Genomic DNA, 16,815 nt, shown 5'->3' on the forward strand with positions numbered 1-16,815 from the left:
GCCCCAGCACTGAGCCCTGGGGGGCAGCGCTGGTGACCAGTCACCACCTGGAAAATCCTGCTCTGGGTGTACAGACTTGACTGAGTCCCTGTCTGAAGACAAAACTGCCAGGAGCCAAACAGTGTGGAGGCAGAAGAGCCATGACACGTGAGGTATCTTTATGCCTGTCTGTACGTCTGCACAGCAGGTCCAGCTGCACGCACGTTCGCTTTTCTTGCTGCTTCTTAGCGTACCTGCAGACATTTGTGTCCTCTGCCAAATTGTTTCTTTCACCTGTAGCGTTTGGACGAGTGCTCATGAAAAACGAGTCACAGCCTCTTTCTATTCATTCAAAACCTTCCACTTAAAAGACATCAGAAGCTCCTTGTGTGGGCTGTAGCTTCTCTGCTCCTCCTCTCCTGTGGCTTTCATGCTCCAGTAGGGACCGTGCAGAGACACACAGAGCAGCGCAGCAGCCAGGAGGTGTGGGCATCAGCAGCAATGGGGGCAATCCAAAGCCCTCGCACCACTGGTTGCAGGCCGCCAGCCACACTCAGCGCCACTGATGACAGCCAGCTGAGGGAGCTTGCTGAACATAAGGGACGCAAGATCCACTGCTCTCCGCCCAACTGCACAGCCGGTGGTGCCATTAGAGAAAGCTACCAGGTTGGCTCATGGTTTCCCCTTGGAGAATCCGTGTGTAAAACTGGATCCCAGATCTCTGATGAGCATCACGAGAACTCATCTAGAATTGCAGCCATTTCCACCAAAACAGAAATTGCTGCGTTAGGTTCGAGGAAAAAAAGATCAAATCTCCCACAACTTTCTGTTGTAGATATAAAAATATTTTATTTAATACAAAAAATATACTATTAAATATACAAAAAGAAGGTTTGTTACTTCCATACCTTATACATATATGTATACATAATGTTATCCATTACACACATTACATTACATTACTCCATGTTACATTATACGTATATATGTGCACAGATGTGGCCTGAGACAATTCCTCTTCACTCAGTGCTGCTCAGCCAAGCCAACAGCTTGCACAGCCGTGGCCTCGGGGGTGCAGAGGGATGCGCTGCCCCGCCGCCAGGAGCAGAGGCCAGGAATGGCGGCACCTGCTGAGCACGGGCAGCGACGACCCGGTGTGAAGGGCAGCAGGGCACTGGGTTTGCTGTGCTCCTCCGAGGGACAGAGCTGTCACAGGAGTGCTGCAGCTCAGTGGAACAGACAGCACAGCGCTCACAGGCTCCGTCTTGATGTCGCTGTCCTCATGGTTGCTCTGAGGATCAATGTGGTCTGCACTGCCAAGCTTTGGACCGAGCTCTCCGCGTCACTGGCCAAAGGCGAGAGGGCTGCAACAGGAAGAAACAGAGCAGGGATGAAGCAATCTGCAGAGATCGCAGGCAAACTCCGCAGACCGTGCCAATGCCACACCTCTCTCTGTCCCAGGCTGGGTAGGACAAACGGAGCGGCCGATCAGGAAAGACCCAAATGCAATAGAATCACCAAATCATCTCAATTGGAGAAGATCATTAGCATCACATAACCCACACGTCCTTCCCTGTTTGCAGGCGGACGCATTCCCTCCTTGCCTCTCTCACATCCTGCAAAGGAGGGTCTCCTTCACACACTCCAGGAATCTCCCCAAGACTTTCCTCTGCAGGCATTCTACTTCCAACAGACACGAGGGACAATGACAGGATATCATCTCCCTCTTCATCGAGCTTGGGCTCCCACCACACTATCAGCCTTGCTGCCCTTTCCTCTGACTCTGACTTAGGACAAAGTTCTTTCCTCAGAGGGCAGGGAGGCCCTGGCACAGGCAGCCCAGAAAACATGTGGGTTCCCTACCCCCTGAGGTGGTCAAGGCCAGGTGGATGGAGCCCTTGGCAGCCTGATCCAGTGCGGGGCGTCCAGGGGCATCCAGTAGGGGGTTGGAACACGATGGCCTTGAACGTTCTTTCCAATCTAACCATTCTACCGCTCTGGGATTTCATGGTCGTATGATCTTTGAGCTCCCTTTCCACTGAATTATTCTGGGATCTCATGGCTGCATGACCTTTCAGGTCCCTTCCAATCCCACCTCTCTGGGATTCCCTGATTCTGAGACCCTTAAGCTTGCTTGAAAGTCAGCCTTTCTAGAATCTGTGGTTCTGTATCGTCCCTCTGCCCCAAGAATTTCCTTGGAGGAGAGCGAGGCATGGGGGTCTCTGCCCCCAGCTTCAGTACACGCACCACAGCTCTCACTTACCCGCGATGATGTCCTGCAGCTTGGCCTCGCTCAGGTCCCTTGAGTAGCGCGCAGCAAGCCCTAGGCACAGAGCACCCGTCAGATCCTGCTCCCAGCAGCAGAGTCACACTGCTCCCCAGCAGCGAGAGTGGCTGAGGGGGGCCTGAGCAAGGCACCAGGGCCCTGGGACCCACTCAAGGGGCTCTTAGGGCCACAGGGCAGTGGCTGGGATCGCCAACCACTGCAAAGGGAGGGACAAAGGAGCTGTGGCTCACCAATGAACCTCACAGCCTCCTCTCGCAAGGCTGCCTGAGGGTCCTGCAGGTAGGGCTGGCTCTGCTGCAGGTATTCCTGCACCCCGCTCTGGTCCCGCTGCAGCTGGAGAGAGCACAAGAACACGGGCATTGCAGACGCTCCCCAGCTCCCTGCGCTGTTCCCGTTGCTCTGGGGCCATGGGGCTCTCCTTACCAAGCACTGTGCCATCCTCCACATCTCCTGTTTCTCAGCCAGCTCCCGGAGGTCGTTCCAGTGCCGGAGCTTGGCCATTTGTACAATGGCTTTCCTGGCGGCCTGCAGGGAAGCAGAAGCTGGGAGATGGCACCACGGCCCGAGGAAGGAGACCCGGCATTGCCCTCCTCTTGGCAGGGCCGGGAGCCGGGAGCCTTTTCCCAGCACGCTGTGGGAAGGGAACAGAACGTGGACAGCAGGGCGTGATGGCCACACGGAGACACGGAGCCGCAGCCCCTCCGTGGTCACCCAGCACAATGCTGGGCTCCCAGCTAGCTCTGTCCCAGGCCTTCGACACCCAGGCTGCAGGTAGCAGAGCTCTGAGCCCAGGCTGTGGAAGCAGGACCCCTCCGCCTGCTCCGCTGTGAGGAACAGCAGGGAGCTGGGCCTGTCCTCCGGGCCTCGGGCAGCAGCCACACACCCTGGCACCCACAGCACCCAAACGGTGTCACCGTGCCCTCGGTGGGACGGAAGACTGTACCTGGGCCACGTCCTGGTTCTCATCCCTCATCCGAAGGAGCAGTGGGACCAGGGCCCTGCGCACCGTCCCCTTCATTCTGCTCCGGTGGCACCAGAGCACGGCCTGCACCATGTCTCTGTAGAGGTGGATGGAGGACACCCGCACGGCACTGCACTCCTGGGAGGGAGAAAGAGAATTTTAGCGCAAGGAGGCCAGGCCGCCTTCACACCGCCTCCATGGCACGCAGCGCCTGCAGGCCTTCCCGCACCGTGCGTGGGGACCAGGCCTGGCCTGGCCTTGCACAGGCAGCGGAGGAGGCATGGAGGGCCGGAAGCCAACTGCGGGGAGCAGATGCTGGGCACGGCGCTCTCCGAGGGCCCACAGCTGTCCCTCTGCCCGGAAGGAGCCCCGGGAGGAGCGAGGAGGGGAGGGGGCCCAATGCGAGTGCTGCCCACACAGCTGGGTCAGAGGCGGTGGCACTGCAGAGTGCCCCTGCGAGGGCTCTGCCTCTACAGCAGCCTCACTTACATTGTCAAAGAGAGGCAGGAGCTCCTCAGCGTGCTGCACAGCGATGGAGCTGGCCTCCTTCCTCTTCACGCTGCCCATGATGTTTTGAATGACAAACAGGGCCTTCATCTTGATGTCTGCGCTGGCATCCTGCAGGGTGGCCATGATCTCTGGCAGCACGACCCGCATTTTTCTTGCCTGTAGGAAACGCAAGTTCCTTTGTCTGATGCGGGGAATGACCGCCTGGGCAAAAGGCAAAACACTCCGGTCCCTGAGCTCCAGCCTCCTGCTTCACTTCCTGGCAGTTGACACAGCAATCGCAGCGGAAGCAGCCGTGGGAGCACTGACGGGGCCTCAGCGAGCCCAGTGGGGAAATCCTTTTCTCAGAGGGTGGTGAGGCTGCCCAGAGAAGTAGGTACCCCATCCCTGGAGGTGCTCAAGGCCAGGATGGATGGGGCCAGGGGCAGCCTGCTCTGGTAGATGACAGCTAGCCCACGGTAAAAGCTGGGCTCTACTGGGCTTTGACGTCCCATCCTCAGAGCTCCTCAAAGCCAGCAGGCCCCACCGTGACCGTCACCCTCCTCCCGTCGCTGCCCAAGAAGCCCAGTGCCGCTATAGTTGACAACAGCCCACTCACCTTCTCCTGTGTCTCGGAGAGTATGACAAGCCCTCTGAGCACCACGCTCTTCATCTCCACGCTTGGGTGCTTCAGAAAAGTCTTGAGGTGGCGTAGGTCACCAAAAAAGTCCTCATTATCTTCATTCTTTGCCACTAGCTGAAACACAGACATGGACAGGTGAGAGCCTGCAGGGGCACACGCAGCCCTGAAGGGCAGCAAAGCGTTATCCATTAACTTACAGCCAAGAAGAAGATACAGGTGTCTTCTGTGACGCCTTCTACCAGCCTGCTCAGCTGTGAGCCCTTGGTCACCTCCTTCAAAACCTTCTCCAAGGTCCGCGGCATGCAGAGCATCACCTCCCACATGTCCAGGGTGTTGCTACAAGCCCAAATACATTGTAGGTGGGGCTGCCTTAGCCACAGCTAGATCACTGCAGGCCCACGTTGCTTGGAGAGCCCTGGGCGAGCAGGAGGGCACCTGGATAAAGCCCTCCAGGCTGCTGAGGACAGTACCTGTCGCTTGATGGAGAGGACTTCAGCAGGTTCCTGACTTCTTCTGTGGGCATCTGGCTGGTCAGAAGGAGGAGCAGGGAGTCCAGGCAGTGCCGCGCTGCCTTTGCGGTGATGCTCCTCAAGTTCTTGCGGATGGAACTTATGATCTGGGCTTTCTAAAGGGGACACACGCGAGAACAGACCACAACCATTAGCACAGGTGCTGCTGAAACCACTGCGCTTCCCATCGCTAAGAATGGCGTCAGGAGCCCAAGGGGCCTCGGCTGGGGAGGGAAGAACAGTGCCTGAAAGGGCTCAAGGATGGGGCAGTGCCCAAAGGTTGCTTACCTCTGGCATCCAGAAGGCGTGGTCTTCCATGGCCACGGCCATCACACTGCAGGCCGCCTCCTTGTCATAGATGCTGGAGTCAACCATCGCTTCAATGGCTGTGAGGATGACGTCTGTCCTCTCAGCAGGCCTGAGGTATCCTCCAAACACCTGTGGGTGGAAGCAGGGGAGGGAAGAGATGCCACACTGAGCATTCCAATGGCGCTTCTTGGTCGAGCAGGGAGAGCAGCTCTGCAGAGAGATGCTGGGCAGCAGAGCCTGTAGGAAAGCTGACAGCATCAGCTTCTGTCACTGCGTGGCGCAGGATGGCAAGAAAGGGCTCTGGGAGATGGATTGCAGGTGGGGGCATGGGCATTAGGTAAGAAGGCCTTGCGCACAGCCAGGAGGGCTGGATCTGCTGCCCTTGCACTCCCCTTGCTCACAAACGCTTCCTGCTGATGCTATGGACGAGATCCTCAGCAAGGCAGGACATTACCTTGGCACAATCACTGGGATTGGGAAAGTCAGCATCTCTGAACCATATATGCTCCAGCTTCTCATGGAGACTCACGTAGTTTTCCATCTCCTCTGACAGGCTTGTTTCTAAAAGGGAGGGAACACAGAAGAGTCAGAAGGAAACAATGTCTTTGCCATCAAACTCAGCAATCTGTGAAAGGTGCTTTAAAGCGAAAACGGAGTTCTGAGGAGACCCACGGTCAAGGGGACCCGTGGTGTAGGAGAGCTGTGCGTGGAGACCAATGGTGAGCAGACATAGGTTGATGGGACCCATGCTGAGGAGAGTGAAGGGAAGGGATTACACAGCTACAGGCGATGGGTGCTGGGAACAAGAGGGAGCTTAGGAATGGTGAAGCTGCTCGGAAGAGTAAAGGAGCTCAGGGAACGTGCAGACTCCATGGTCAGGCATAAGAATGGGAGAAACGAGCAGACATGGGAGCAGAGAGATGCTGCCCAACCCATCTTCTCTTACTTCTTTGTCGTTTGACAAATGCGTGGAGGCGATGAAGCGCTTCTGAAGCTGGAGCTCTGGTGCTATCGAAGCCACAGTTGAAAAGGCAGAGGTGACCCAGCAGCTCTCCCAGGATTGGGAAGTAGGTCTCGATGACTGACTCAGAGATAGGCGTGGAGTTTTCAGTGTCGTGCCAGTCCTGGGGGAGAGAAGGAGAAGAGAGGAGGGGTTGAGTGGAGGCAGAGCAGGGCCTGGAGAGGGAAAAGCGGGGGCAAAGATGCGGCAAGGACCCTTGTTTGGGGCAGAGCCCCGCTGAGAGCTCCCAGCTGCACCCCGGCTGCAGGCACCCCTGAGCTGCCCTGGGATACGGAGAATGGAAGACAGCCTGGCTGGAGGGTGCCTGGCTCCTTACTTTTGCTATAAAATTCTTGATCATCAGTAAAAGTCCATACAGGGCTCTCGTACGGACATGCATCTCCTGGGAGTTGAAGAAGCGGAGCAGAGCCTGCAAAGAGAGAATCTGCTGGTACTTGTCCTGGGAGCTTCTGCCGCTCCAGCAGGAGCTCTGGGATCTTCCCCACGGGGAAGGAAGAACAGAGCAGCAGGGGCGGGATCCTTTGCAGGACCATCGCGTGCAAGGAGGGTCTGTGTCACTGCAGTAAGGACATTCGCATCCCTCCTAGTGGCCCCGCTCTTTGCAACTGCCAAACCTGAAAGATGCTGTGCAGCTCCTCGCTCATTCTGCTGTCGGGGCAGTTCTGCACCAAGGCTTGTAGTATGGTGTTCATGGCAGTCATGGTCTGCAAGAGGACAGAGAGTTGCAGAAGGGCACCTGCGGCACCTCACCGGGCACCTCATCCTAACTCTATCCCCAGAGAGGAGACGAGGTGGAAAAGCAAAGCTGGTTTCCTGCCCTGCCTGGCTCTCCTATGGTCTCAGCACAAGGAGCCAGGGAGCAGCCCAGAGGGACCTGGAGCTCCGGTGGCTCACCCAGCACACACCTCAAGGTAGAGGTTTTTCTCCTCTTCTTTTATGCACAGTTCCGGAGGCAAAAAGAAGACGCTGTTGAAGCAGGAATTCAGGATGCTCTCCGTTTTGCCTTCCAGTGCTGTCTCCACAGTGCTGGAAGGGGAGAGAGAAGCCTGTTGGACACCGTGCCTCGAAGCTTTGGGAAGGAGGACGTGGACCTCCACGGGGAGGAGGAAGCCTCCCTGCCAGCTTCAGGGACGCCAGGAGCGTGCCCTGTGGCCATGCCAGCCAGATGTGGGCCTGGGCAGCTACCTCATGTTGGCAAAGCTCATCATGGCTTCCTGCTTTATCGCTGAGGACAAAGACTCCTTGGGCTCCTCATCGATCAGCGCCTACAGAACACAAGAGGGATGGGATGGATGGGATGTGGCAGCCACCAGAAGACACTTCCATGTCCATGCTCAGGTCTCCCCATGCCAGCCTTGTCCACAAAAGGGTGCAGGCCATCCATGCCCCCATCTCCAGCCCACTGCCTGTCTCCCCACCTGGACATTCTCTGCCAGCTGGTGCTCTCGGCAGAAAGCATCCAAGTTGAGTGACATGTCCTTGCATTTGCACAGCGTGCAGATGCTGCTCAGGAATTTGATTTTCTCTTCCTCATCCTGGTAGTCACAGAGGGAACAAGAGGGGGCATGATGGTGAGGTCCACGGCCAGCAGGACCCCAAGCATCATGGGGTGCAGTGCAAATGCAGTGCCTGCAGGGTAGCGGCCTGGAGAAGAACTGGGGCTGTTTCCACCGTGAGTGGAAACAGCTGCTCTTACCGTGTCCCTTCTCATCAGAAAATCACAGATGCATGCAACGGCTCTTTGTCTCCACATCTCCAAGATGCGAGCACCTAAGCAAGGAGGAGAAGAATGAGCACTGCAGAGAGGGGCTGAAGGCAAGGAGCGAGGGAAAGAACGGCCCCAGCGCATGGCATGGAGCCATCCATCCTGCCTGCTTCCCTGACACCTCTGGGGGAAATGCGAGTACTTCCTGCCAGCCCAGCAGCCTCTCGACAGCCGTCCCAACAGTCTGGGAGAGGTTGGCACTGGCGCAGGCTGCCCAGAGAAGCTGCGGCTGCCCCATCTTTGGAGGTGCTTGAGGCCAGGCTGGATGGGGCTGCGGGCCGCCTGATCCAGTGAGTGGCAACCAGCCCACAACAGGGGCTGGGCCTGTGAGGGCTTTGAGATCCCTTCACAGCCAACCATTCCTGGAGCCCGTGGTTCCACGACCCCTTTAGCTGGAGCTGGACTCCATGCTGGGAAAGGAAGTTTCAGGAAAGGAGGTGCCAGAAGATGTGGGTGCCAGCTTTGAGTCAAGCAGGACCGCTGTCCCCAGTGCTTCCCACCCATGACTCACATGGACGTATGATCTCCTTTTCTCTTTCCTCCCTTTCTTCTTTCTCCTCCCTTTCCGGAGCCCACGCCTGCCGAGCCAACCTTGGCCTGCGGGGGGGTCCCACCTGCATCTCATTGGACTGGGAACCAGGTCTGGCAAAGGGAGGGGAAAAGGAGAGACAGATTCGCCGGCTCTTACGGCTCTTACGAGCAGGCGGCAGTGCCATGGCAAGAACTGGGCTGTGCTCAGGAATGCCTTGAAGGTCCCTGTGCTCCTTCCCTGTCCTGTCGCTGTCGCTGTCGCGACTGTTCTGGCTTTCCCTTGGGCGATCACCTAGGCTGCCCTGACCCTCTGTGATGTCACTGATGGCATCACAGTGGGCGGCCTTTAGAACTGCGTCTGTACTCTCAGCAGCTTGTAGGGGCGCAGACCAAACACATCTGGTTATGCTCCCGTGTTGCATAAAGGATGGATCACAGCAAATATTGCATCCATTCCTACCCCAGGAATCATAGAATCACAGAATCACAGAACCCTTAGAGTTGGAAGGGACCTCTGAAGGCCATCTGGTCCAACTCCCCCCCAATGAACACAGACACCACAGCTCCACCATGATGCCCGGGCCTGCTCCAGCCTTGCCTTTGAAGTCTCCAGGGGCGTCAAGCACATCTCTACGCAGCCTTTTCCGTGCCTCACCCCCTCGCTGTGTGCGAGGCTGTCACGGGGTTGTCCCTAGACAGAAGTCCGTGACGGGGGGGCACGGCCCCGGGAAAAAGAGAAAAGGAAGGGCTCCAGAGGGCTTCCGCGAGCCGGCCGGCCCCGGGCCGCGTGCGCTCCGGGAGAGGGGGAAGGGCAGAGAGCTAGCAGATGGTTTTAACCAAGAGAAAACACAATGGCAGCGATCTGAGGAGGAGCAGGAATTCACTAAATTAACCAAATCAAACAAAACAAGAGAGACAGGAGTATCCAAAACGCCAGGCCTTGTTGCCCTTCTTTGGACCTGCTCCAGCACCTCCATGTCCTTTCTCTACTGAGCTGCCCAAAGCTGAACCCAGCACTCGAGGTGAGGCCTCACCAGTGCCCACTACAGGGGCAGGATGACTTCCCTGGTCCTGCTCACCACACCATTCCTCATCCAAGCCAGGATGCCATTGGCCTTCCTGGCCACCTGGGCACACTGCTGGCTCATGTTCAGCCGACTGGCGGCTCTCCAGCCACTCCTCCCCAAGCCTGTAGGGTTGCCTGGGGCTGTTGTGACCAAAATGCAGGACCTGACACTTGGCCCTCTTGAAACTCAAGGTGTACTCTGGCCCATCTCTCCAGTCTATCCAGCTCCCACTGTAGTGCCTTTCTCTGCTCCTGCTATGCAGGCTCTTTGCAGTGCTAAGGGCAGCATTTTCCCCATAGCACTGCCTGCACAAAATTTAAGGGAAAGGGTTCATTGATTTATTGTTCACCCGCTACACTCCATGTGATCCCACTGAACCCCTTTAGGAGTGGACACTCCGTGATCCTCTGCCTCTTGGATACCAGAAGGTCCTCCCTTGGGACAGAGTGACTCAACAGCCCTCTGCATTGGTTCAGCAAAACTAAACAAATAAAATGCAAAACATTTATTTGAGTGTGTTGTACAAAAAGTTTCCAGTCTTAAAATGTATATTACAAATCATTGAAAAAGACAGGACATTTGGCATGCATATTCTAAGAGGAAAAAAAAACAAAAATAAAACCACAACATTTTGAAATGGTAAAGTCTAGATCATTATGTAGTTTTCATGAGCTCCATGTAACGCTTCCATCCTTTTGTGTCTGCTTTCCAATTTGTACATTTTCTCACAATTCCTTCTTTTAAATGAAATGTAAGCCGTCTGAAAATGGGTTGGCAGCAGCTGAGGCAGGCAGTGACACTGCCCAGAGAACTACAAGGTGATGCAAAACAAAATCCACCACTCAATCACAAGGCATCACCGACATCATTACGAACAGAGTTGAACAGAGAAGTTACTGTTCTGCCCAAATGTAAAGCGGTTTGGCCTAACCTTGCTTAAAATAGCTTATTGCTCACGATTTCAGTGTGATGAACGCTGGGCAGCTGAGCTACGCAGCAGCGTTTACCTTACAAAGGATCATCGCTTTGTTAACAGCCAACGGGAAAACGTGGGTCCAATACAACTCTTTCTTCCTGAACTCCGTGTCCACTTGCTGCTCGTGTGGTTTTGAACGGAGTCTTTTGACATGAAGAGTCCCATTCACTTTCTAGACCTTAGCATTTCAAGAAAGGCATTATGCTGACAAATGACAATGGCATGTAAATATGATTTTGTATAAAAAACACTTAAATTATTCTAAAGTGGTTTAAAGCTAAGCACATTGAAGCGCAATTAAAAATTCTGTTTCCCAGGCCATTTGAGACGTCGGACAAATGATAAGCTCTCATTTGTCTTGCTGTTCAGCTAAAACATTGATTCCAAAATGCAATCACTATCTCACCTTCCACTCACTGGTTTACAACAAAGCTTTGTCCCGTGCTTGCACAGGGCTTGGGGTTTGGACCCAACAGTGGCAATGAAATCCAGTATGGAATATGGATACTCCTTTGTTTAGAGAGAAGATTTTGAAAAGAAAAAAGAGAATGAATGGCTTAAGGAAGGGAGAGAAGTGGCCACAAGGCTTACAACACAGAGCGTTGGCAAGCCGCAGGGGTTGCGACCAGTGTGGATGAGCCGGGAACTACTGTTGAGACTCAGGAAGAAAAAGAGAGTCTACGTCCTCTGGAAGAAGGGACAGGCTAGTTGGGGAGATTACAAGGAAGTTCTAAGGTATGCAGGGAGGAAGTTAGGAAGGCAAAAGCCCAACTTGAACTCAGATTGGCCACTGCAGTAAAAGACAATAAAAAATCCTTTTATAAATATATCAACAGCAAAAGAAGAACCAAGGACAATTCTCATCCTTTACTTGATGCAGCAGGGAATGTGGCCACTGAGGACAAGGAGAAGGCTGAGGTCCTCAATGCCTTCTTTACATCTGCCTTTAGCCAGACCAGTTATCCTCTGGGCATTTTATGCCCTGATCTGGAAGTCTGGGATGCTACTCAGAAAGCACCCCCAGCGATTCAGGTGGAGACAGTCAGAGAACTCCTCCTCCATCTGGACTGTCACAAGTCCATGGGACCGGATGGCTGCACCCTCGGGTGCTGAGGGAGCAGGTGGGGGTGATTGCTGAGCCGCTCTCGGCCATCTGTCAGCGCTCCTGGTTAACTGGAGAGGTCCCAGAGGATTGGAGGCTTGCTGATGTGACTCCCATCTTCAAGACGGGCCGTAAGGAGGATCCGGGGAACTACAGGCCTGTCAGCCTGACCTCGGTACCGGGGAAAGTAATGGAGCAAATCATCTTGGGGGAGATTGCACGGCATGTGCGTGGTGTCCAGGGGATCAGGCCCAGCCAGCACGGGTTCATGAAAGGCAGGTCGTGCTTGACCAACCTCATCTCCTTCTATGACTGGGTGACCAGCCTGGTAGATGAGGGAAAGGCTGTTGATGTAGTCTACCTGGACTTCAGCAAAGCCTTTGACACGGTCTCTCACAGGCTTCTTCTGCGGAAACTGGCTGCCCGTGGCCTGGACAGGTACACACTCCTTTGGGTAAGAAACTGGCTGGAGGGCCGTGCTCAACGGGTGGTGGTTAATGGAGCGAAGTCCAGCTGGCGACCTGTTTCAAGTGGTGTCCCCCAGGGGTCGGTACTGGGGCCTATCTTGTTTAATATCTTTACTGATGACCTAGACGAGGGGATTGAGTGTACCCTCAGTAAGTTTGCAGATGACACCAAGCTGGGAGGTGGTGTGGATCTGCCTGGGGGTAGGGAGGCCCTTCAGAGGGACTTAGATAAGCTGGATCGCTGGGCTGAGGTGAATGGAATGAGGTTCAGCAAGGCCAAGTGCCGGGTCCTGCACTTTGGCCACAACAACCCCATGCAGCGCTATAGGCTTGGGGACGAGTGGCTGGATGACTGCGAAGAGGAAAGGGACCTGGGGGTGGTGGTTGATGCTCGGCTGAACATGAGCCGACAGTGTGCCCAGGTGGCCAAGAGGGCCAGCACCATCCTGGCCTGCATTAGAAACAGTGTGGCCAGCAGGAGCAGGGAGGTGATCATCCCCTGTACTCAGCTCTGGTGAGGCCGCACCCCGAATATTGTGTTCAGTTTTGGGCCCCTCACTACAGGAAAGACATTGAGGCCCTGGAGCGTGTCCAGAGAAGGGCAACGAAGCTGGTGAGGGGTCTGGAGCACAGGTCTTATGAGGAGCGGCTGAGGGAGCTGGCATTGTTTAGTTTGGAGAAGAGGAGGCTCAGGGGAGACCTCACTGCACTCTACAACTTCCTGAAGGGAGGTTGTGGTGAAGAGGGGTTTGGCCTCTTCTCCCAGGCAATGAACAGGACCCAGGGAAATGGCTGCAAGTTGTACCAGAAGAGGTTTAGGTTAGACTTAAGGAAGAACTTCTTCTCTCAGAGAGTGGTCAGGCACTGGAATGGCCTGCCATGGGAGGCGGTGGAGTCGCCGTCCCTGGCAGTGTTCAGGAGGCGTCTGGACGAGGAGCTGCGAGATCTGGTTTAGCAGCTTGTGGTAGCAGTGGCAGTGTGAAGACGGTTGGACTAGATGATCTTATAGGTCGTCTCCAACCTTGTGATTCTATGATTCTATACAGCACCACAATCTTCTTAGTACACACAAAAGAAAAAGGTTTTCAAACATTCTGGGGTGTAAAGAGGATTTCTAGGAGCCTCTTCCACCCACGCCCTGCTCAGGCTGCAGCTACAAGGCTTCGCACAGGATTACAATGAACAAGGGTGCATAAAAAACACCCTAAACTGAACATGCGGTGTCCTGTTGCTCGAGGACAAACGTGCACATGAAGGGAATCTCCTTTCACAGTTTGCTCAGCTTCGCACTGCAGTACAGTTTTGGTGACTAACGAGAGCTGCAGACCAGCTTGTTTGGCTTTTCCATTACAGTCCATGGGAAGCAGATGCTTGTTTTCTTCCTGAGAGATTATTGGTTCCTGCTACAAACACAGTGCCAGCTAGCGCCTATCTAACGGCAGAAGGGTGCTGAGGATCAGCTGCTGGTTCTGTCAGGGCCTGAAGCAGCCCATGCACACAGACCGTGAGCTAAAGGTGCACAGCGACAAAGGCGTCACAGCCACTCAATTGCTCGGAACAAGCCACTGCAACACAACAGCTGAAGCAACAAAGAGAGAAGTGTTCGGAAAGCATAAAGGTCAGAGACCCCACAGAGCCCCATTGTGCCCACCTACTGTTGCCTATCGTAGGCGTGGCGACCTGGTTCGGGAACGGCACGGCGACCAATCTCAGGTCGCTCGGTCCATCGGCTCGCTGACAGCAATGTGGTGGACGGCAAATGGCGTTTATTGGCGGTAAAAACAGCCTTATATAACCTGGGCACTGAACGCTATTGGCTATCGGGAGGGGGACCACTCATCGCAGCTAGCGTCTGATCCGGAGTCAGAGCCCGACTGAGCGGCCACTTCCGGTTTCCCGTACCTTTTTGTTAGGCTCCGGCCCCGCCCGCCTCCCTTGCGGGCAGGCCGCTCCCTCCCTCTTGGTTCGTCCCGCCCTCTGCCCAGCGGGATGTTCGCCCCACAGCGGCATTTCTTCAGACGGCCGCTCTGATTGGCTTTCCACCCTTCACTCACGCTCCCCTCACCTTCCCGGTCGCTCCCACCGCCTTTATCTAACACCTCCTCGATGTTCCCGCCAAGGGCGCCTTCCCCCCGCCCTCCCTCTCCTGGCTCGGCGCCATCTTGGGGCGCATAGGGGGGCGGTCGAGCCCACACTTCCTCGGGCTCTGATTTCTCCGCGGCAGCCCTGGCCTCCTCGATTAACCCACCCCAGAAGGATTTAGCACGTTTTTGTCCCTCCGTGAGCGGGTCGGGGTTCGACTGAGAGGACATGTAATCGTCATTGTCAGAGGGGTGCAAAGTCCGCGTGGCCGCCCCGACTCCCAGTCCCGGGGCGGCCAACAAACGGCTCTCTGCCGCCCTCCAGCTCTCCCGCTCCCGCATGGCCCTGCGCAGGGCCCGCACGACTCTCCCCCACGACTCTAGGCTTCTCCCACAGCCCGAGGACATCGTCTCCTCAGTTAACGCTTTAGTGCATTTATCCCACACTTCGGGGTGGAGAATATCCACCGGCTGGTCAATTACCCTAATTTGCAAAAGCCTCGCAATAGCGAGAGTAAAATCTTTGGGCTCAAAATCGATACCCCACCGCTTATCTAACTGCGATACGACCTTCACAAGGACTTCCATCCTCCTTGTTGGTCCGGGAGCGTCCTCCCCGCCGGCCTGGTCCTGCCGCTCCGGCCGCCGTTCACCCGTCCAGGCGACAATCCCGGGTTTCGGCACCACTTGTTGCCTATCGTAGGCATGGCGACCAATCCCAGGTCGCTCAGTCCGTCGGCTCACTGACAACAATGTGGTGGACGGCAAATGGTGTTTATTGGCGGGAAAAACAGCCTTATATTACCTGGGCACTGAACGCTATTGGCTATCGGGAGGGGGACCCTGTCTTCCCGTACAACGCGATATCTTCCGGGCGCCAGACCCTCACTACCACACCTACACAGTTAAAAGATCAGCTTATCTATTCCTTCCTGTGCTTATGCTGTTATTCCTTCCCCCAGACTCCCCCAGTGTAAGTTTTTCAGAACTCATTTTGCACTGTTTCACCCAGAATACTGTTACCTTGTTCTTCTGTATGGGTAGTTAGTCTCAAACGCTCTGACATGAACTGCACTGATTAACTTCTCCCTTCAGAGAAGCCTTAGAATCATTTTTCCTGACAAGTTCACTGCACGTCTCCTTCAAGCTCCACACCTGATATCAGACAGCAGAGCACAAATGCTGGCTTATCCTCCAAATCCCTGAGAGCTGTTTCACCTGCAAGACTACATAGGAAAGGAGGGCAAGGTGGCACTGGATTTTATGGGAGCAGAACATATGAATTATCCTGAAAATGAAAAGAGAAAATTTTTGATGAAGAGAAAAAGCAGCAGCAATGTTTTTTGGTTCAGTAAAGCAGAAGAAAGCCTCCCACTGCAGAGCACCAACTTAAAGTTATGACGAAGCTCAGCATCAAAAGCAAGAGGAAGGAAATCTGTCTGAAGACGACAGACACACACAAAGAAAATAACTGGAATACAGTAGTTTGTCTGCGTCTTGTAGTTTACAGTGAGGAATTATTCTCAAACTGTAAGCAGCCTTTTAGAAAGCACTGTGAATCACCAACGCTTAGCCTGCTGAATTCAGCTTCTCCCACATTACTGCTTTCTTTGAGCACCTCTCTATGTGAAAAAAGAAAAGAAAGTGTTTCCAAACTTTCAGGATACAGCCCCAAATCCAAGGAGAAATTCTGCATGCTGTCACTGAGGGGTTTAAGATAAAACACCTCTCCGTAAGGCTACAAGGCAACACGTCTCCCATACAGCAGCTGTTAAGAAATCAGTGGCTCAGGTAGCAAGAGGTTCCCCCTCATTCAAGCTGCCTTTCTGCCCATTCTTTACAGAAAAAAATAAAAGAAAAAATCAAAAGAAAAAAAAAAAGCACATTCATTGTATTTCATGGGTATTTAAGATCACAGAGCAACCATATCTACAGGAAAATCCTCAAGGAGAATAGGCAATGTGAAAACTGGCCCATGTGAAACAAAAATAAATACAGGGAAAAACTGCAAAAAGCTCTCAAACACTGTGTGAGTGTGGTATAGAAGCTGTGGGTCAGAAGGGGAAATGCTGCCCAGTAGTTGGAAGGTGCACTGTGAAAATACTTTTACACTGATTGCATCCATTTGTATAACAATGAATTTAGAAAAGGCTTGGTTAACTTGGTTAACATGGTTAAATGGTTAACAGTATGTCTGAGAAACATAATTTCATTAGATACACTTTACAGAGAGAGAGAGAGAGGGAGAGAGAGAGAGAGAGATGATTTACTACATATTTCACCTTCTACTCAAAGCAGAGTGGGAAAATTACACTTGAAAAATGGCCAACGATACCCATGGAGTGACCCCTTCAGCCCAAACAGCCAAGTCTTCCTACTGCTTTTTGTAACACACCGCTTGCTGAACTAATACAGAAATCTGAATTATGCTCATTAACTTCCGTAGCTAAATCATCCCACCCAAACAGAGAAAAGTAGCATCTTGAATTTAGTTTTAGATGGCAAAAAATACAACCTAAGCTTAGAAATCTCACTTCTGTTCCCACCCTGCTTGCACTGCACAGCCATCAGCCAAAGCCACTAAAATGACCTCCTAGGTCACACTGCTGGCTCATGTTCAGCCGACTGTCC

At 54.0% G+C, this 16,815-nt stretch overlaps 1 protein-coding gene across 9 annotated transcripts; it reads right to left on the reverse strand.

Moving 5' to 3' along the window:
- Positions 1–668: 668 nt before the first annotated feature.
- Positions 669–14,881, reverse strand: LOC149914718 (maestro heat-like repeat-containing protein family member 7). 9 transcript variants are annotated; one of them, XM_090126017.1, is made up of 19 exons: positions 8,472–9,230; positions 7,892–8,370; positions 7,614–7,730; positions 7,381–7,460; positions 7,101–7,221; positions 6,810–6,899; positions 6,512–6,604; positions 6,121–6,298; positions 5,629–5,735; positions 5,154–5,303; positions 4,827–4,981; positions 4,554–4,692; positions 4,333–4,470; positions 3,717–3,893; positions 3,210–3,365; positions 2,690–2,791; positions 2,497–2,599; positions 2,243–2,302; positions 670–1,343 (listed from the first exon to the last, which is right to left on the reverse strand). In XM_090126017.1, exons 1-19 carry the CDS (start codon positions 8,911–8,913, stop codon positions 1,231–1,233), a joined length of 3,000 nt encoding a protein of 999 aa, XP_089982143.1. In that variant the 5' UTR covers positions 8,914–9,230; the 3' UTR covers positions 670–1,230. The 9 variants fall into 9 exon arrangements, with proteins under 9 accessions (XP_089982140.1, XP_089982143.1, XP_089982144.1 ...); XM_090126014.1 differs by having other exon boundaries at positions 669–1,343; positions 6,121–6,604; positions 8,472–9,232; XM_090126018.1 differs by having other exon boundaries at positions 671–1,343; positions 6,121–6,604; positions 7,892–7,965; positions 8,472–9,228.
- Positions 14,882–16,815: the final 1,934 nt, after the last annotated feature.

This window comes from Phasianus colchicus, chromosome 28 (genome assembly GCF_987193195.1).
Source record: "Phasianus colchicus chromosome 28, bPhaCol1.hap1.1, whole genome shotgun sequence".
Taxonomy (NCBI): Eukaryota; Metazoa; Chordata; class Aves; order Galliformes; family Phasianidae; genus Phasianus; species Phasianus colchicus.